Below are 20,643 nucleotides of genomic sequence, written 5' to 3'. Positions count from 1 at the left end.
TCACACACTGTGAATCCACAGGCAGAATTTCCCCACCTCCCTCATGAAAGTATGCATCATTCTTTGGGGAGATAAAAGGAAGTAAGAGAAAAAGAATGCATTCTTAGCTATTCATTAAAAAATAACACAGAGTCCTCCTCCTCCTCCTCCTCCTCAAAAAAAAAAAAAAAAAAAAAAAAAGGAACTGGAATAGGAACTATCCACTTATTTTTCACCTAACCCATACCACTCTCATGCACCCTCTTCCTGCACGTCCTCACACTTGAAACCTTCCTCTGGGGCTTTAAGGAGACACCAAGCCCTGTAAGATTTTCTGAACTCTCTTTTCCTTTCTCATTTATTGCCTAAATAAATGACACTGAGCTGGATTCTCAATACCCCATGAATTTCTATGACCTTACACTTTTACAAAACAACTATCAGAATCTGAACGTGTCCAGAAAGCCTTACCAATGTGAGGAAGTCAGGAATGGGCACGTTTGGGCACGTTTGGACCTAAGGCTGGAAGAAAGTAAGCCAGAGAAGATGGGGCGGGGGGAGGCCCGGGGATAGAGAACTGAGGCAGTAAAACGCTTTGGCCAATTTAAAATGGCTTGCCCCTATTCTCCACTTGTGATTTTAACGATTTTAAATTTTTAATTTAATTTTTTAATTTTAAATTAAAATTAAAAATTAAAAAATCAGGTTATCAAATGTTTCCATAGGGAAATAATCAGTCCCAAGATTCTGATAATACTGAGAAGGAATGAAGTAGATCCTCAGAGAAAAGATGATGAATGGAAGACTTGCCTGATCTGTGTCACTAGTCGAAGCTACCCCTACTCAAATCCTTCAGAGATATTTAACCAAAGACTCCCTGCTTGTTTAAACAAGCGGTTTTGCTCAGGGATTAATTAAATCCCTCCTGCCAAATGAAATTCCTTACGTTCAGAGTCAATAAATTAGATGCTTTTAGTGACAAAAGGTTGCTAATACAGAGATGGTACAGTTGGTGACCATTTTGATTACCCATTGCACATAGTTTTCATATTTTGATTCAACTGTTTCACAGAAATTCATAGTTATTATTTTTTTAAATAATTATAATTCAAAAAAATGTAGAGCTGGGCTTAAAGAAAACATTTCAGAAAGGTATCTGGCAAATCTTACCCAGGAAGAATTATTTGATTGGACTAAAATCCTATTCAAAGGCCATTAGAGAGGTTCACCCTCCTACCCAGCAGACTAACATAATGAAAGGGGGGCTCTCCCTGTACTTCTATCAAAAGCAGAAAACCCCCACTTTATAGTTATAACAGTAAAGATCAAAGACATTTCCTACGTACTGTTCATGAGATTTCCTCAAAGCCAGTACTATCACTGTCCACACCCACATTGGGTCACTTTGTGTGGGATTCTAATTATTTCATACTGCAGCGGACGCAAGTGGGGGAGGATGGCGAAGGAGATGGGGCAAGTGAGAGGCAGGACCATCCTAGAAGCTCAAAGTGTCAGAGCACAGTGTCTGGTACAGAGAAGGTCCCCGAATATTTGATGGATGGATAAACTGAATCAATATTCGTTCTATTTCCTGTATCAGATTATTGTATCACAGATCGTGTTCTCAGACTAGAGGGTTTATAACTTAAATTGCTGTCCTTAATTCTTCCTTTTTTAGTTTTCATTTCTTTTTTCAGCACACACTTTTTTCATTTCTTCTTTCAGTACACTCTGAAAGCATGTACTCTGTTAGCCGAGTTAGAGTATCAAAGCCCAAAACTTGCAATCAGGTAACTTATGTTTGAATCTGAATTTTGCAATATGCAGACTATGTGAGCCCTGCTTCACTCGCTGTAAACGTCTGCAGTGACCCCACGTGCTCAGGGCGCCACACAACGCTTCGCGGAGAGCTGGTGCCCCAGAAGCATCAGCACAACAAAAATCCGCACGCATCTCAGCATCAATTTCAAATGGTTCATAAAAAGGATCCTGCAGAACCTTTCCAGGGCAAAATGGGCTCCCAAAGCACTGAAAGCTAAGAGACCCAGAGACCTCTGGAGCTTTTAGAAGAACACACTTTAATCTCCTTTCCACTGTTTAAAGGGTCTTTATCAACTAGAACGTGAATAATTTTGAAGAACATTTTTTAAAAAGGAAAATTTACTTGTCACTTTTAGTTCACTTCATAAACCTAGTCTAATAATGACAGTGGTGACAGGCTGATGACTCACAGCAAACTCTCCATGTTGTACTTTCTTCCCACGCAATTCTATTCTCAGCTCAGAACAGCAGCTTGGTATGTACAGCATTGGAACTTTCTCTAAGAACTCCACCCCAGAGCCCCCCAGAAGAGCGCCAATTACTGCGACTCACCTCTCCAGAGACACAGGATGCATAGTGGAGGGCTGCTCACAGCACCCTCCCCGCCCAGCGCACTGCTTCAGGGTAGTCCTTCCCGCACACCTGGCGCTTGGCCCCCTTCTGAAACTAAGATGGAAAAGTCAAGTTATAAGGACAGGTGACCTGTGCAGTCCCCTCTACAAAACCATAAAGGGTTCATAAACTCCAAGAATGACTCATTGTAAAATTTCATCTCGGGAAAGGGAAAGGAAAGGAGGAAGGAAGGAGAGAAAGAAAGGAGAAAGAAGGAAGGAAAGTAAGAAGGAAGTAGGGAGTGGGGTGGGACAGCCAAGGGACTGAAATATACCATGTGTCCTGAGTAAGTAAACCTGAAAACTCGACTTACTCTAATGTGTTTTAAACATAAGATGAATCACTTCTGGCCTTTTGGCTAAGATCAAGTGTAGTAAACAATAAGATTAAATATCTGCTTTTATAGGCTGTCAACATATCAAAGAGGTGCTATAAAACTTATTTACTGGAAGAAAAGGAAAAAAATAAAATGTTATCAACTGGCCAGCTTCAACAATAGCAGAAACCTAACAAAAAACGGCTTCAATCAAGTAAGAACAACTTTAGATTTGTGAACCAGAACTGCTCACATAATCTACAACTTTGCTGGTCATTGAGGGATGATAACTGGCTCCAACCCTGGCTCTGGCGATCACAGCCACAGAAACACCAAATACTCATCCTCCAATTTTTTTCACATTTTAAGTATCTCACGTTCAATGGAATATATTTAACTGGCCATCTATTTTTTATTTTAGTGGTACAAAAAATAGTAAATCTTACAATCAATGGCTTTTAAGATTCAATGAAATAAGGTATCATATTTTATGCAGTTAGTTCTTTTCAGAAGTTCCTAAAATAAATTTTTATTAAGATCAGCCCTCAAAACCAGCACTGCTCCACAGCAGCTTGGTGGGGATCTGAAACCTACCCAGAAACCCAGGAAGGCATGGAGCCCACAGCCTTCAGTTTCTAGGCAGCAGCTCCCAGACAGAGCTACTGGTGGATACGCTAGTTCTCTTAGAAAGGCCTGGAAGCTGCTTCTTTACCACACAGACACACACACACACACACACACACACACACACACACACACACACATCAATTACTGACCCGCCTCCCACCCAGCATGTGACGAAAATCTAGAGTATAGGTTCCACACGCCCAGTTCACCAATATGCCATTGCTCTGAGTATGTACTTTGTTCACCAAGAGTTTAGCACCCCCCATTTTTCCTACCAAGCCGATTCCCTGGATATACTTGGACTAACAATCAAAAAGGATATGGGCAACAACTGGGGGCAAAATGAGGGTCACGAGAAGTTGGAAGGAAGGGCAATAATCTCTCTGGAAGTGGAAGAATGAAAGCCCCAGGGATGGATCTGAACAGAGGATGGTCCTAGATCCCAAGCACGGCCCCGCCCATAGGAGGCACAGGGAGCGCATGGCCCACAACCCAGCACAGCCTGACCCCGTGGAAAAGGGCAGCCACGATGTGCACGTCCGCAAGCACTCAAATTGCCTGATGATTCCCCATGGGCTTCTGAGCAGCCAGAGAATCAGTTTGTCCTCCCTTTCTAGGTTTTCCTCTTCAGAAACAGCATAATGGCTGGTCATGATAAGCATCTGCATGCTGGCACCTCCACCTAGGAGAGGAGGGACATGGTAAACCTTTCCAGATCCTGGAGGGTAACAAATTCACCGAGGTAAGAAACGCTGGCTACCCAGGCCTCTCCATGCCCGCTTCAGCAAAAGACGTTCAACATGCCAGTGAGTTCTTGGGAATGCAAAGAAGTTAGGCAGAACCAGTGGTACCCAGTCTGTGCCCAGCAGCACAGGAAGGGGAGGGACAGCGGGCAGAAGAGACCCTCATTTGGAAAGCTCTACCATGCCCTCCCCCTTTATCCAGAGAACTCCACCTATACAACAGATTTTTGTATTTCTGTTGTAAGTATTATTTAAGCAAAGATTTCCACAACAGAAAAGCTTCAACTCCACTGACCTGGCTCTAACACAGTAATGAGAAGTGAAATACAATTTCCTAATTGTGTTAGTGTCCTAGGGCTGCTTTAACAAACTGACTCAAACTAGGTGGCTTAAAACAACAGAAATTTATTTTCTCAGTCCTAGAGGCCAAATGTCCAAAGTCAAGGTGCTGGGAGGGCCATGCTCTCTCCACAAAGTCTCTAGGGAAGAATCCTTTCTTGCCTCTTCCAGCTTCTGGTGGTTGCTGACAATCCTTGGTGTTCCTTAGCTTGTGACAACTAAGATGACCAACTCTAACCTCTGCTCCATCTTACCCAGCCATCTTCCCTGTGCGTGTCTCTATCTCTTCTTATAGGGACGCCAGTCACATTTGGTTTAGGATCCACCCTAACCCAGTGTGACCTCACCTTAACTAATTACATCTGCAAAGACCCCATTTCCAAATAAAATCACATCCTAGGGTTCTGGGTAAACGCGAATTTGGGGAGCACCATTCAACACAATACACAATTTTTAAACATATACATTTTTAAATGATTTAAAAGCACTCCTTATTTTAAGTCATTAACTTCTTGTAAATTCTGTACCAATCTGTATTACATAGTCAAAGATCAAATATCTTTAGTTGACAGAGGTTTCTAACACATAAGCTTTAAGTAGAAGGCATTTCTATTACTCCTCCATCAAATAATACTATCTGCCGGGATTTCCCAGCCAGTGACCCTTGGGCCCCTGCCAGTACGAATGGCCATCCAAGGAGTCTGGGGTCTGTATACGCACGTTGTATGTCAAGACTGAGGAAAGCTTCCTTAACTTAAATGAACACTGCTGGAGTCCTCAAATATACATTCGTTTAAAAGCATTAGTAAATTGGGATGTCTGGGCAGCTCAGTTGGTTAAGCATCTGCCTTCGGCTCAGGTCATGATCTCAGGGTCCTGGACTGAGCCCCGCATCTGGCTCCCTGCTCAGCGGCGAGCCTGCTTCTCCCTCTGCCTGCCCCTCCCCCTGCTTGTGCCCTCTCTCTCTTAGATCTTAAAAAAAATCTTTAAAAAAAAAGGCATTAGTAAATTGATAACAGCTTTTTGCCACACGTATTTCTGCAATCAAAAAGTGTCAAAAAATAAAGTCTATTACACCCTAAGTCCTTTCCAAGGGAGTCAAAGAAAAGTAAATTAATATGCTGTATCGATCCGTTTCAATCTAAGAAACTGGCAAAGACCAAATAAAGAACATCTCATTCACTGCTGGGAGTATAAATTTGTATAAACAGTATGGAAAACCAAATCTGGTACTGTTTATCAAGAGCTTAAAAGGCACTTGTATTTTTTTAAGCCAGGAATTTCACTTGTACAAAATATATCCCAAAGCAAGAAAATGAGCCCAAAAATGTGACTCGAGAAAGTCCATCTCAGAGTTGTTTGCACTGACGAACTTTCAGAGACAGTACAGGGACTGGTTAAACAGCCTGGCTCCACACAGTGAACAAAGCTCAGCCAATTAAAATGGACAGTTTCAACACAGCTGAAAGTGTCTGAGATAGAAACGAGCTCATGATGCCTTCCAGAGGTCTGCATGGCTGGTCCCTCACCTCCTTCAGGTATTCATGCAAATGTCACCATCTCACTGACAACGCCGCTCTCTCAAACTCCAACCCATACTCCACACACACACACACACACACACACACACACACACCCCGCACGCGCATGCACACACTATAGGCCCCCTCCTTATTTTTTTCCTTAGCACCTATCACCATCCATCACTACACATCTTACTTATCTACTCTGTTCACATCACTGGAATTGTAAGCTCCACATCCGCAGGTCTTTTGCGCAAGTTTTGTTCACTCCTGATTCTTCACCCACAACATCCTGGCATATAGAGATAGTCAATAAATACCTGCTACATTAATAACATATCAGTTGAAAAAAGCAGGTTATCTCAGGATACACTACATAATCTTATCTTTGATTTTGTCTCTTAAGAGAAAAAGTAAACACACACAAAGGAAAAAGTTCTGGAAGGAAAGACAACAAAGTATTAACCAGTAATACATCTGATTCACAGGATTACAAGATTACAAGGTTTTTGGGTGGTGGTTGTTTTTAAATGGGGGCTGAAGAATTGAAGGGCCAGAATTCCATGTATTTTCTAGTATTACTTAATATATTGAATATGCAATAAACTGTGGGATTTTTGTTGTTTTAATTTCAAAACGAGAATCCCATACATGAGAAGGTTTGGACTCACAGTTTGATAGCATAATCCTTTAGGGCAGGCACAGTGGTTCCAAAGGCATCCACACAGCTGGAGGACCAGCTGCCCTGAAATCTGGGGGCACAGCCAAAAGTTCAAAAGTTCTTTGAAGTCTCTTAGTTGATCTTAAGAATTAATACAAATGTTGCATTCTACTGGATAACTTACCTGTGGTTGTCTTATTGTACAAATGTATTATATTACTTACCAGTTAAATTACTTAACATTTTCCCCAAAGCCACTGCATTAATTTTACACATCAGGAGGATGCCCCATGCGTTCCCTGCCCACTGGCACCTGTTTGAGAAGTACAGCCTATCTCTTGCTGTTTTACTTATCCATAATTAAAATAGATCTCATGAAGCCCTATTTCACAAATCAGAGAAGACTATAGTCCTAACAAGGCACTTACAGTGACTCATTTAAGGTCCCAACATAGAGGCCAAGAGCCCCAGAGACTTTCATCTCCCGACTGTCCTTCCAGAGCTCTTCCAACTGTATTACATTATTATATTCTATATCTTATCAGTATGGCTTTTGGTATTATTGAAAGTACATCTCCATTTCTCCATAAAATAAACCAACTGCACATTTTCAAGGGCCACACAATTAACAAATCAGTAAGTTCCATGCATGTCCTCATGTAGATTTATGTCTACAAAATTAAGTGCATACTTAGCTGACATAATTAGTAAGATGACATTTAGTTTTAAAACACTGTTTTTAAGTAATAGATTTTGCCTGATACCTTTGAATAAATTCAATATTTTAAAAATTTACCTTCTTAAAAAAAAAGAAAAAATTACCTTCTGTCCCTGATTTTTGATATTTGATAAACCAAAGAAACTAGATCAAGTAGAAATTAAGCCAACCTGATATCCTTTCTGCTATTTTTCTCACAGTTTATGACATTTACACATGTTCACATTTTTTCATTAAAAAGGTAGCTGATTCCTTATTAAAATCTAATTTTTCCGCAGTGAGACAATAAAAATCGCCACCTACTTAGACCATCTGCAATCATTCTTGGCAGCTGATTTTTCTTTCCCATAAGGAATGCAGACCTCACCAAATCACAGGCTGACATGCGGGCTCCCATGCCAGGCACTCTAAGTACGTCATCACCAAGAAGTTCGCTCAACTTACAAAGTAATAGAAGATTCATCACATAAAAATCATTCTGCTCCCCACTGACAGAGCTCTCTATATAAAGGCTAATTTTAGGAATCGTGGCAAATTGATTTAAAGTTCGAGGCTCCAATTTAAATGCCACCGTTTCTCTCCTACAGAAGTTTTGAAGACACTGTCACCATTGTAGTTCTCACGAGGCTTGTGGTGCATGTCTAGCATTGCCGCTATTCTCAAGAACCAACTATTACCATAATACTAAGGTGCAGAGCACCACTTCCGAAAACAGGGTAAGTGGGTAATGGACCCTAGCATGACATGGGACAACATCCTGGAGATTCGGGAAAACAAAAAGTAATTCAAGTTCTTGAACTGTTAAATAACAGAATCGTATTTTATAAATAAACATAGACATTTGGTTTGTTAGAAGGCATAATACGAATGAGCTTTCCTATCTTACAAATCATGAGGACTTGCAAGCAAAAAGACTCCTCAAGAATGCAAATTGTTCTTTGTATTGTCCCTCCACTTGGCGAACCAATTGGGATGATGCGTCTAAAGCTAGGAACCACTCACCATAAAACGAGAAGAATCTAATAAGGTACCATGATAGCACATTGATACCTCTAACAGACTGGATCATTCACTATGAAATGAACCTGAACCATTACCCTTGGAGTTAAGCTAAAGATCCTTTTGGAATGTACCTGCAGCCTCCTGCTCCCTGCCCCTTCCCCATCTCCTCAAAGTTGCCTTCTCTCACTGTAGAAGAGGACCACCCTTCAGAACCAGGGTGCCCAAGAGAAATGTAGGAGATGGGTCTCTAGACACCGGGACAAGAACACAAGCCCAGCACTTCCTCAGGAAGGCAGGCAGAAGGGGATTAGGGATGAACACGAACGGGTGGCTATCAATAGGCATCCCTTCAGAGTTTGCTTAGAAACCGGCCGCCTGGGTGGCTCAGTTGCTAAGCAGCCAACTCTCGGTTTCAGCTTGAGCCATGATCTCAGGGTTGCGAGCTTGAGCTCCAGGGTGGGACTCCGCCCTGGGCGACGAGCCTGCTTAAGATTCTCTCTCTCGCTCTCCTTCTGCCTTCCCCACCTCCCTCTCTCTCTCTCTCTCTCTCTCCAAAAGAAAAGAAAAGAAAATGCAGAGGAGGCCTCGAAGTTGGAAGTGCAGAAACTCTGCCCCGAGAAAGCACGCTCCCAGACCACCCCACCCACCAGAATTATCTGCTTAGGGGTTGTGTCTTGCATTCACCAACCATGGGCGGGAAAAGAAAATTGGTAACCTTCTCAAAAGTAGATTCTACTTTCCTAACTTACAAACTCATAGAGAGGACGAAAGGTGACTTCCGGCCCCAGAAGAAACAAGGAGCTTGGGGGACGCGTTCTGGACGAGCGCCCTCTCCAAGGCTGCAGGTGCAGACCTGGGATAGGCACCTGCCCTCACAGGTGGAACTCATCCGCGCGGCGGAGCGCAGCGACGCGTGCCCCAGGGTTCCCAGTTCCCCACAGTGCCTAGAACTGAATGAAGGGAAGGAGGAAGACTGTTCCCCGGGAAGCTAGGATACTTGTGTCAGGACTGGGGGTAACTGCGCGTTTCCAAGTTGAGGAAATTTCCTCCCGCCATTCTTCAGACCTCTCCTGCACTAAGAGCCGCGAGCAACACACCGCGCCGGGCCGACGAACGAAAATAGAGGGGGAAGGGTGGCGGGGTACTGACCCGACCCGCGGCCCCCAGTCACCTGAACCCGGCGGCCTCCCCGTCAGTCCCCGGGGCCGCGCCGGCGCCGCCGGGCGGCAAACGCAGCGCCTGGAGGCCGCGCCAAAGCTGCTGCAGGAGCCGGCCGCGTCCCGTCGCCATGGAGACCCGGCGGGAGCGCCGGAGGCGGAGCGGTGGCCCGAGGGAGGAGCGCACCGCCCCCGCCACGCCCACTCGACGCCGACGCCCTCGCCGGCGCCTGTGCGTAGGGGCGGGGCGAGGGGCGACACCGCCTTTCCGCCGGCCCCAGGAGCTGTTCTAGAAACTTCTGGGGCCCTGCTTCTTCCCACGCCCCACGGCCTGAAGCTGAGGACGCCGCGTGGCAAGCGGGCCACTGAGTTTCGGCCACTGGCGTTGGGCACTGCGGCGGCCTCGTCCCTCCCCCCTGCTGGCTCTAGGGAAGTTTGTGCTGCTTCCTGTCCGGTTTCCTTGGGGAGAAACTGAAACGCAAAGGCTACATCATTTGCCCATGAGGAAGGGCAAAGCCACAATTAGACCGAGAATTCCCAGTTTACAGTCCTCTCTGAGAGTCCACAAGAACACCCAGCTTATAATTCCTAATTTGATTTTTGTCAGTTGCGGGATCACTCCGCCCACCCCTGCGGCACCAAATACGTGCAGCGCAGGCGCGGGGAACTCTCGAAGTTAGCGGAAGGGACACGCTCTCTGGCCGCCTTGCACTGTGGGAAATGTAGTCCTGGTGCCTTTCCTGCTGCGGTAGCTCTGTGAAGAGTGAGGGCGTCGAACTACTATTCCCAGGACTCCTCGAGGTTTCCCAGGTTACTTTGCAGAGGTATGGCGGGTAGTGAGTGAACGTAGGTACGGGAGGTAATTAAAGCACTTTAATTCGAGTAAAAAGAGCATGGAAGGGAAGAGGGAGTGGACGCAGCTTCTTTCGTGAGCTAACGTTTTCGCCGAACACGCCGTGCAGAATCACCCTTGTGAATGTGTAGCCCTGAGTACACTCCGGCTGGTGTGTATTGGGCAGTGAAGCTTTGCTCTTCGTAGTTGGCACCTTTGCAAAGCGGAGCAGGTTTCTGTGATCATGATCTGTACTTTCTTACGAGCCGCACAGTGTGCGGAGAAGCTGCGCAGGTCGTCGGGGAAGCGCTTGTTCCCGCCACACTTGGTGCTTAACAAAGCTCGCCTGAGGACTGCGCCCAGCTTGAGCTGGGGTGTGCAAGAGCGAGAGAAAACGGTGCAACCCAAGTGTATCCTTGGAGTCCCCCGGAAAGCCCTCTGGACGCAGGGGCAGAGCGCCCAGCGGGGAGGGGACGACGGCAGCAAACAGGTGTCTGTGCACGCTCAGCGAGGGGAAACCGGCGTGTCGACGTCACAGAAAGGTAACGGGCGTGATCAGTCTTGCCGCAGACGTGACGAGGGCTGCCCGGTGCTTCCCCCGGGTTCAGTGCTGAAGATAGGAAACAGCTCAACCCAGGTCAGGGTGTGAGAACATAGACTACAGTGTTCTTCACAGACGTGAGCTCAGATTTCAGAGTTGATTTTTACATAACTTTGTTGAGTTATGTCTAGAAAACTTCTCTCAACTTTATCAGTTCTAGTGTGGAGCGGTATAAAACTTAACCACTGTTTAAAAGTTTATAATAAGTAGATTTCACAGATGTCATTTTATCTCCGTGGAGTTTCCTGTTCCCGCCCTCAGACATTAAAACTATGTATGAGGCACACTTCCCCAGTTTCACACAACTGAAAATTAAAACCACATTTTCCTGATCTCAGTTTCCTAAGAGCCGCGTGAGGGCTCTTTAGAACCACCATTCGCGAGTATTTCTTGAGCTTCCCCTTTCTCTGTGCTTGACCCTCGCACAGATGCTAATGGGTGTGCCAGGGAATTCCTGTGACAAATGGATGAGCACTTAATGGAGAAGAAGGTAGGTACGGAGTGTGGGACAGGGAGAACACAGTAATCGTGCTGCGGAGAGAGTACCGCGAGCGTGAGACAGGCACAGAGTAACGGCGGAGTGAGTGGGCATTACTGAGGCACAGCCCGTCTGCGCTGGCTCAGGCAGGTCCGCCCAGCACTGCTCTTGAATGACCGCTGTGCCCGAATGTGGAGATGGACTCTTCGTGCTGCAGAATTAAAGGTGTTCAGAACAGCCTTTATCTCCAGGTGACACGGGCAGTAATAGAAAGAACATAGATAATGGGAAAGGCAAAAATGTAGCTCTGTCAGGAAAAGTCAGTTGTTTATTTCTTCATTTCACAAGTAATCTGTAGAAAAAACAAGTAAAAAGGAAGCAGACGGTTGAGACATTCCTGATTATACCATGCAAAGGTGACTGTTGTTAATGTTTTGCTCTATGTCATTTCAATACGTAGAGTTTTTAACAACATTAACAACCAAAAAAAAATGGTATGCTGTCAGTTGTTGTGCAATCTGCTGAATATGTAAAACACACATCATTCATTCATAGTAGCCTGGACGGGGTTGTGAGGGATGACTGGAAGTCCAGCACGAGTGAACAGCCTGTGGGCAGAGGGCAGAGGCACAGAGGTCACAGCGTCTGTGAGGTCGTCCGGCTCCAGCAGCGGCGCTGCTCACGCTGCACATGGGTCCTACTGCAGAGTCCTGTCCTCACCCGGACCCCGTTCAGAGGCGACAGCCTTCCTGGTGACTCAGTGATGAGTGGGAGCAGTACTCCCACATGTGGGATACGCTGCCCGCAGAGGACAGGGGCCTGTCACATCGTGGAACGGGATGCAGTAGTTTCTTTGATTTGGGATGGGGTGTCTTAGCATGCCCCATGCAGTGTACCCCTGAGAGTTTTGCATATGTGGCCGGTGAACCCTGGATCTGCTTTCTGGGCTCATCCCCCCCACACTTGGAGTACATGTGTTTACCAAGCTTCCCGACACACATGCCCCCTGTCACTTTGGGCTCTAATACGATGGCATAAATAGAATGGACAAATGGGATGTTTTGCAGAATGTCCACAACAGTGTTGTCCAAATAAAACGACGCAGTGATGGACATGTTCTGTGTGTGTGCGGTCTCTGTATGGGAGCCACTAGCCACACGCGGCCGTTCGGCACTTGAAGTGTTGCTAGTGTGATTGAGGAACTGAGTGTTTACTTAATTTTAAGTTAACTTAATGGTAAAATTAAACTCAAATAGCCATGTGTGGTGTGTGGTTACTGTCCAGGACAGCCAAAACCCAGAAGGTCCGGGTCCCTTAAAACGAGGTGATAACAAATGGGAGACCTAACAGATCCTAAGCGAGGCCGTACACGTGCGCTGTTGTGTGTCATGTTCCCACAAACCCTGCTGCTCCTTCTCAGTAGAGATGCCGGATCTGGGCAGGTTCTTCATTTTCTAAGTTTATTCGCTTCACAAATCTGTCTGGCCAAGCAAATTTCTGTTCTAAATTCCATTCTGTTTGTACTGTGTGCGCAGCCAGTGGGGGGTGGGGGTGGCAGGGTGGGAAGTGACTGTCAGAGTTGAGGCCTGTTTTGATCCCTTGGACCGCAGTTGACAAAGCAAACACTTGGCCTGTGAGCAGCAGAATGTGCCCGGCGCTGCCCAGTCTGTATCGTGTTTTCACGCCGGGGGCCTGGATCACTTGGTCAAGTGTTTCTTCGTCTTAGAAAGTAAAGAGGTATTAAAATTGTAATACTAAGTAAAGTACGGATTCCCTGGCCCAGAACTCTACTGAGGTTCTTTTGAAAACCTTCTTCAGGTGGTTCTGATTCACGGGCTTGGGAGCAGCCTCCCCAGAGCACACGCAGACCCCCACCCACATGGGGTCCCGAGTCCACGTGTCCCCCACTGGAAGTGCTGAAGCCGCGAGCGCTCCCGCCTGTCAGGCACACGTCTAACTGAGCCATGTTTTCTCTCTACAGTGAAAGAAGCTGGAAGAGATTTTACCTATTTGATAGTGGTGCTTTTTGGAATCAGCATCACAGGTTGATCACAGCAAGTACAATACCTACTCCTAAAATCTTTTAACTTAACATTTGTCTTGCTCTTGCTTTGCTTCATCTTCTTTTTCTATAATTTGCAGGTGGCTTGTTTTACACAGTTTTCAAAGAACTTTTTTCTTCATCAAGCCCTAATAAGATCTATGGGAAAGCCTTAGAAAAATGCAGATCACACCCTGAGGTTAGTCTTCCAGATGGAATCACACACACTCTGAAGATGGGGAAAAAATGCCGGGGGGTGGGGGGGAGCCAGAACACACATATTGGTTCTGCGAGTAGTGATGTTTATATGATGATAAAGTCATATGGCTGGATTGTGATTATGTTATTAGCTCTCTGTTCTGTACTTGAAATGCTTTAGAACCCCCCCAAAGGTCTGTGTAGCGGTGTTTTCATCCTAATTATACAAGAGAGTCACTTGTTTTCGTAGATACTAAATGCTTAGACCTTGCCAGAGTATTAAACTCTTGTGGTAAGTTTCTAGCCCTGTAAAAACCTGATCCGTGAGCTCGTGATCATAATAGTAATTATTGACACTCGCTGAAGGCACATTATGCACCAGGCCCTCCACTCAGTGCCTCGTCCTTCTTGGCGCTCACAGAAGCCATTTGTGTTAAATACTGCGACTGTCCCGTTTGCAGAACGGGAGGCCGACACTTCAGAGATTAGGTATTGCTGAGATTGCTGAGCTGTAAGCGGGACAGCCAGGACCTGAGCCCAAGTTTGTGTGACTCCAAAGCTTATGTGTTGAGCACAGCATTCCCCGGAAGGAGGCTGACGTGTGGAAAAGTTGCCCGCGTTCTGTTAGGGGTCCTGCCATAAGGAAGGCTTTCCACGATGCCTTCCGGTCACAAATAGCGCAGCCATTGTAGCGCCAAGAGTTCCTGCTCCCTGGGTGGAAGGCTGCAGCGTGGAAACATATTACCCACTGAAATCTTAATCTTTGTACCTCGAAGGAAAACAGCAGATAGCACCAAAAACTATCAGGGCAGCTTCTCACACATACCCAGGTGTGTGAGAAACAACATGCACCACCCCGTGACGGGCGAGGTATGAAGCTGCAGGTGCCCTAGGAGCAGGTGCCCTGACTGGTTTCCCTGGGGCCTCACCTCCGCTTGCTCCACCTGTTTCTCCAGTCCTGTCAGGGAGGAGACCTCAGGCACCTTGCTCTTTACATCTGTGGATTTCTTACCATTGGACTCTGGGCCGTCGGTGAGAACCATGGAGGAGGAGGCAGGGAGACACATCTCTGAGTATGTGGGAAATGAGCAGGGAATAAGGAAGGTTCCAGTTACAGTTCTTTTTTTTGGAAAGGCTCCAAAGTACTTGCATTTTAAATTCAAGAGGAACTACATTTCCATGTCATTGTCAGTTTTCCTGTTAGGAATCCTGGTTTCATACCTCTCGATCTGAGGTGATTATTGCAGGCTTCCCCCGGTATCTGAAAGTGGCGCACTCGTGTGAAAGCTCTCTTTTAAGTCAGGGGCGTGAAGCAAGGGCACAGCCACCATTTCCTGAAAGCAAGAGGCCTTTGGATTTTGTTCAGTTAGCAAACAGGTACTAATGTAGGATCTTTAGAGTGAAGTCATGAAGTGAACTTTTGGATAGCTGGAGAAACCTGTACTCGTTATCTTTTACTGTCTTTAGTGACTCAAAAAATTGTCTCGTTCTTGTACCTTTGAGTATTAGACCCCATGAGATACATTTCACTAAAAATATTCAAATGTGTGTTTAAACGTTTGCCCACTTTGTTGTGCCTGGTTTTTGTGGGAAGTAGGAACACCTGTCGTGAAGCCATGGGTCACACCACGGAGTCACGGACTAAAGTGTCTGCACAAAAGACGTACTTGTGGAAGCAGGTTTTTCATCGTTGGGAGTTGTCATTTTGAAAGGGTCCCAGGCTTAATGATTTGTTTTCTTAAAAAAATCACTTGATTTGTCAGAAAATATTTCTCTGGGAAGCGTGAAAGGTGGAGGCCTTACCCAGTCCCGCGCTGCGTCTGTCCCACAGGTCATCAGTGTGTTCGGCGAGCCCGTGAAGGGCTACGGGGAGGCGACACGCCGCGGGCGGAGGCAGCATGTCAGGTACCGCGCTTCACGTGCGTTCCAAAAGCTCGGGGTCATTTTTAAATGACAGGAATTGAGGCTGTGCTCTTTCGTTTTCTTGACAGTTTTATTGAATATGTAAAGGATGGGCTGAAACACATGCGCGTGAAGTTCTACATCCAGGGCTCTGAGCCTGGGAAGCAAGGAACAGTGCATCTTGAAGTGAAGGAGGTGTGGGGACTGGGTGGGGACTGGGTGGGGACCGAGGGCTCTGGGGCAGCGGGACGTAAGCCCTGGGGACAAAAGTTACACCTGGAAATATGTTTGTTTTCCAGAACCCAGAAAGTGGCGAGTATGAATTTCGATATATATTTGTTGAACTTGAGCCCTACCCTAGAAGAACTATTGTCATTGAAGATAATCGATCCTGAGGTGATTGCAGAACCCCGGCAAGCACGGCTTCTGGGCAGATGTGGCGTGGTGTGGACCCCCAGCCCTGCTCTTCCCTGCTCTTCCCTGCTCCTCCCGAGTCTGTAGAATGAGACAGGACAGAGTGTGTAGCGCAGAAAAGTGAATGCAAGTGGGTAGTCATTGCATTTAAACACAGTGAACTGGAGGTTCTCTTGTAGAGGGCAAAATCATGAAGTAGAACGTAGTTTATGCTATCTCTGAATCGATCATGGACGGTATTTCTGCTCTAGTTAATATCCTCTTTCATGATAAGAAATGTTTCTTAATTAAAAATTTTACACCATGTAAATAAGAGAAAAGAGTTGACTATTTTCTGCTTTTATGTTGTATAACTGTATAAAATCTGTGAAATAAAGTCAAAACTAACAAAAAGATGTCAGAAGCCGCTTGTTTCCATAGACTTCGGAATCTGCCTTGAACACGTGAAAACGTTTGAGGACCGTAGGAAGTTCAGATGACAAGTGCACATGATAAACATACTCCACGATGCCTGTGGAGGCTGTAGTAACGTAGTGTATCTCGTACTTCGTCCTCGGTGAGTGGGCACTGTGCAGTGGGAGAAGCCCACACCCGCTGGTCGCGGGGACTGGGCCCTCAGGTGCGCATCAGACCTCGCCGTCCTGGCTGGTTAGTACGACAACGAGAGGACAGGTGCAAGCATCCGACCACAGACTGCATCATGGAGTGCCCCCACGCCCTTTAGAAGGGGCACACCTCCCAACTGCCAGAGGAGCATGGAGACCAGTGAGCGTGGTGCAAGTATGTTAGAATGACTCTGGGAGATGACAACTCTGTTTCAACTCAAGCATTGACGGGCGTTCTAGAGAAAAGTGACCCTCACAAGAGTGTAGTCATGACTGTGAAGTGCCCGTGCACTGGGAGAGATCTAGAAATGTCCTTATCTGTGGGGCACGGGTGTGCGGAGGGCCTGGTACATCATGTGACAACAGCGTTAAGACTTTTCTCCAGTAGCAATAGAGAACATCAGAAACGAGCAGGAGTGGAAGTGACCGTGTCTCTAGTTTAGAAAGAGAACTGGTGGCTGTGTGAAGAATGAGAGCCGGGGAAGAGGCCAGCGTGAATACCGGACAGTTCAGACGACACAGTGAAGCTGGAGAAGGTGCTACCATGGAGACATGTTTAGCGGGTAGGAGAACAGGACTCTGCAGCCAAGTGGTTGTAGAGGGAGTGGCCCAGAATAGCTCTCAGGTCCCCCTGGAGTGATCATAGTAAGTTCAGGAAGGGAGCGGAGATAGTAAGTTGTGCATCTAGCTTAACGAGCACCTGAGTCAGCCAGGTGGCTGGTCTGGAAGCAACAGGACAGTCGAATCTGGAGCTCCGAGTGCTCTCTGGCCTAGAGAAGGAGGTCGGAGAGCCCTGCAGGGAGGAAGCAGCCGAAGCTGACGGGGTGAGTTGTCCGGTGCAGCACGCAGGGGCCGAGTGGGGAGGGCACCCCACCTCGCAATCCCCCCATCCCCTATCATGGTTAACAGACGCTAAGGATTCATGTGTCTCCGCTTTGAATTTTGAACTTGTTCTGTCTTTTATTTTTCTTGGGTTGTTAAAGATGAAAGAAATTTGGGGGCATGCAAAAGAAAAGAAGGCAAAGAAGGAGACACTGAAATGCAGGGAAGAAAGGGGACATGAGAGCAATGTCCCAGGGGACTGGATTCAGCAAACTGGAGGGAGGCAGGGGTCTGTGCGTGTGACAAGTTTGGAGGCATCCCCGGCCTGGGTATGTCATCAGCCAAGAAAATGCTCAAAGTGGGGTTGGGACTTGGAGAGGGGGATGAGGTTCGGAATAGCCTCCGAAGGACGAGAGAGGAGACTGACCAGGGAGTCGGGGCCAGGGTGAGATCAGCCCCAGAACGTGTGTGAAACGGCAGGCGGCACAGACCTGAGACCCGCGGTCACAGGGACAGAACGGAGCAGGCAGCCGCTCGGGTCCGAGGCGTGAGGCCGCGGCGCTGCGGGAGAGCGGGCTTGTCTCTCGGACAGACTGTGAGCGTCTTATAGAAGATCCGGAAGGGCCTCGCCTGCCCAGGGGCAGCGCTCACGGGAAAGGGGCCTGGAGCCGTGCAGCGAGCCTCCCGTGCAGCCCCGGCCCAGACACACCTGCACCGCACAGAGGCCCGTGACACGCCAGAAAGGATGCGCTTCTGCCGGGGCATCCGGTACCCGGGGGGGAAGCAAGGGAGTGGGATCCCTGGCCCACGCCACACAAGCCCCCATTCCACGTAGATTAACACTTTACAACGTACATCATCTGTGACATTTGTGGGAAGGACTTCGTAAGACAAAATTAGAAACCATGAAGAAAAAGATTGATCTTACGATTCAGAACCTAATCAGAGGAGCACCTGGGTGGCTCAGTCGGTTGAGCGTCCGACTCTTGATTTTGGCTCAGGTCATGATCTCAGGGTCCTGGGATCAAGCCCCACGTCAGGTTCTGCGCTTAGCACGGAGTCTGCTTGTCCCTCTCCCTCTGTTCCTCCCCCAACTCGCACTCTGTCTTTAAATAAATAAAATCTTAAAAAAAAAAAAACCTAATCAGAAAAAAAAAAAAGTAAGCCACTAATGAGAACACTTTACAGCCCATATAGCAAAGAAAGGATTCCTTACAACGAACTCCAACAACCAGTGAGCAAGAAGCAGCCACCTAGTGTGAAGGTAGGCGCCCTCCTAGAACAGCGACCAGTGAAGAGACACGGGGAGCTGATGAGCTTGGGAGAATACCTTCAGCCTCGCTCAAGAACATGCCGCATGGGTCACTGGTTTCCATCTGCCAGATCGGTAAACACTTTGTGGCACCTGCTGGGGAGCTCGCTCTGTACTGTTCAGAAAAGTGGGAAACGCCGAACGTCCCCTACTCAGGCCTTCCTCCCACTAGGCATCCAGAGCACCTCAGCGCACACACCCATAACTGAGAGTAAGAGCAAATGACTGCAAGTTTGGACGGAAGCCTGAAGAAAGACACTGTGATACACAACTTCAGTCACCATGTGTTATGGTCTGAATGCTTGTGTGTCCCCCAAATTTCATACGTTGATATCGTAACCCCCGGAGGTGATGGGGTTAGGCCGTGGGGCCTTTGGGAGGCAACTAGGCTGTGAGGGCGTGGGTCCCATGAATAGGGTTAGTGTTCTTACAAAAGCCCCCAGAGAGCTCCCTGAAGCCTTCCACCGTGTGAGGACACAGCAAGAAGCCCGCGGCCCAGAAGACAGCCCTCCCTGGGCCCTGCGGCCCCTGACCTCAGACTCCCAGCCTGCAGAGAGGTGAGCAGTAAGGGTCTGGCTGTCTCTAAGCCGCCCGGTCTGCGGCATCTTCTTAGAGCAGCCCAGACCGACTAAGACACCTGGGCCCCGGGAGCGGAGGCCCTCGTGGCACAGGTCAGGGGCCAAGCGAGGCGGGGACCCCCTGTATCTAGACAGTGTGAAAGAAAAGGGACCCACGCAGCTACATACCTCGGCACACAGGATACTCACAGATACTTTGAGCAAAACAAGGCAAGTTGCAAAATACTAACGTGCATGTTGACATCATTTTTATGAAGTCTAGAAACACTCAAATAAACTTACTGCTTGGTGATGCACCCCTACATGGCAAATCCCGTAAAGAGGTGCGAGGAAGATCAGTCCCCGTCTGGGGGGCGGGAGGGGAGCCTCGTGGGGCTGCTCACGGGCAGGAGCTCAGGCTGGGCGCTGCGGCCGGGGCTGTTCACGCTGCTGTCCTGCTGTTCAGCTGCCGCCACACGCGGGCAAATTCACGCAGGTGGCAACGAAGCTTAATTAAGTGCGGGGTCCCTCACTGTCACAGACCCCAAGGCCCAGCCCTACACTGGGTATTCCCTTTCTTACAGGAGACTCCGAAAACTGCCTAAGACGTGGGGGCCTTGAAGCCCACCCCTGCGTGCAGGTGATAACTTTTATCTGCGCCAGTCAAACATTTCAGGATGGAAACTTGAGACCACTTCCCCCACCGGGCCTGTGTTCCAGGCCTGAGTGGGTCCTTCAGCCTAGTCTCAGCCTTCGATTCGACTTACCTGGTTACCCTGAATCCTGGAGTCTCCCCAAACTCCAGGCACTAGCAGATACACGAAAACCCTCTTTTCTGTTCTTCCCCACTGTAATACCTTTCACTGTTGTCCTCTCTGTATCCTGAATTGTATCTGATGTTACAAGTTTGGCTACGTATCTGTTCTTCCTCCTTAGTTTTTGTTTTTTTTTTTAAAGGTTTTTATTTATTTGAGAGAGAGACTGTGTGTGTGAGCAGGGGGAGGGACAGCGGAAAGGGGGAGAATCTCAGGTGGACTCCACGCTGAGCAGGGAGCACGACACTGGACTCGGTCCCAGGACCCCGAGATCATGACCTGAGCCGAAATCAAGAGTCAGATGCTTAACCGACTGAGCTGCCCAGGCGCCCCTTCCCCCTTACTTTTGAATCCATTTCCTACCCCTGTCCCCACGGCCCCCTTGCCGTGGTAGGTGCCCCAAGCTGCCGTCAGCTGGGAGGTCAGAATCATCTCCTAAACCACCGTCTGTGCCCCTAGTTCCTGCCCTCCCCTAAAACCAGCTCTGTCTGAGTCTCCCCGACTCCCCACACGGCTCCTTCCCTCAGGACCAGCCTCTTGTCTGTTCGAGCCACCCTGTTCAGCCCCC

General features: G+C 47.7%; 2 protein-coding genes across 4 annotated transcripts in view; one reads left to right on the top strand and one right to left on the bottom strand.

Moving 5' to 3' along the window:
- The window catches only part of FBXO15 (F-box protein 15), a 74,928-nt gene extending 65,270 nt beyond the window's left edge, over positions 1–9,658 (bottom strand). For all 3 annotated transcript variants that reach the window (XM_032422882.1, XM_032422881.1, XM_032422880.1), the window contains exons 1-2: positions 9,513–9,658; positions 2,353–2,466 (exon numbers count right to left, since the gene is read on the bottom strand). In XM_032422882.1, coding sequence (XP_032278773.1) covers positions 2,353–2,466; positions 9,513–9,631 — 233 coding nt within the window. In that variant the 5' untranslated portion in view covers positions 9,632–9,658. The remainder of the gene's footprint in view (positions 1–2,352; positions 2,467–9,512) is intronic.
- A 117-nt stretch (positions 9,659–9,775) lies between these two features.
- On the top strand, positions 9,776–17,237 carry TIMM21 (translocase of inner mitochondrial membrane 21). The gene is made up of 6 exons (XM_032422883.1): positions 9,776–10,872; positions 13,391–13,453; positions 13,552–13,649; positions 15,480–15,553; positions 15,640–15,745; positions 15,850–17,237. The coding sequence occupies exons 1-6, from the start codon at positions 10,575–10,577 to the stop codon at positions 15,943–15,945; spliced, it is 735 nt and encodes a 244-aa protein (XP_032278774.1). The 5' UTR covers positions 9,776–10,574; the 3' UTR covers positions 15,946–17,237.
- Positions 17,238–20,643: the final 3,406 nt, after the last annotated feature.

This window comes from Phoca vitulina, unplaced genomic scaffold, assembly GCF_004348235.1.
Source record: "Phoca vitulina isolate PV1807 unplaced genomic scaffold, GSC_HSeal_1.0 scaffold27, whole genome shotgun sequence".
NCBI classification, from domain to species: domain Eukaryota; kingdom Metazoa; phylum Chordata; class Mammalia; order Carnivora; family Phocidae; genus Phoca; species Phoca vitulina.
Note: the sequence above shows the minus strand (reverse complement) of the source record. Positions and strands in the feature narration are given on the sequence as shown.

What these genes read in the sequence shown, in the direction of transcription:
- TIMM21 (XM_032422883.1), top strand. Translation starts at nt 10,575, where the DNA reads ATGATCTGTACTTTCTTACGAGCCGCACAGTGTGCGGAGAAGCTGCGC. An exon ending in AATGCAGATCACACCCTGAG is followed by an intron (nt 13,650 to 15,479) that starts GTTAGTCTTCCA and finishes TCTGTCCCACAG; the next exon opens with GTCATCAGTGTGTTCGGCGA. An exon ending in TGCATCTTGAAGTGAAGGAG is followed by an intron (nt 15,746 to 15,849) that starts GTGTGGGGACTG and finishes TTTGTTTTCCAG; the next exon opens with AACCCAGAAAGTGGCGAGTA.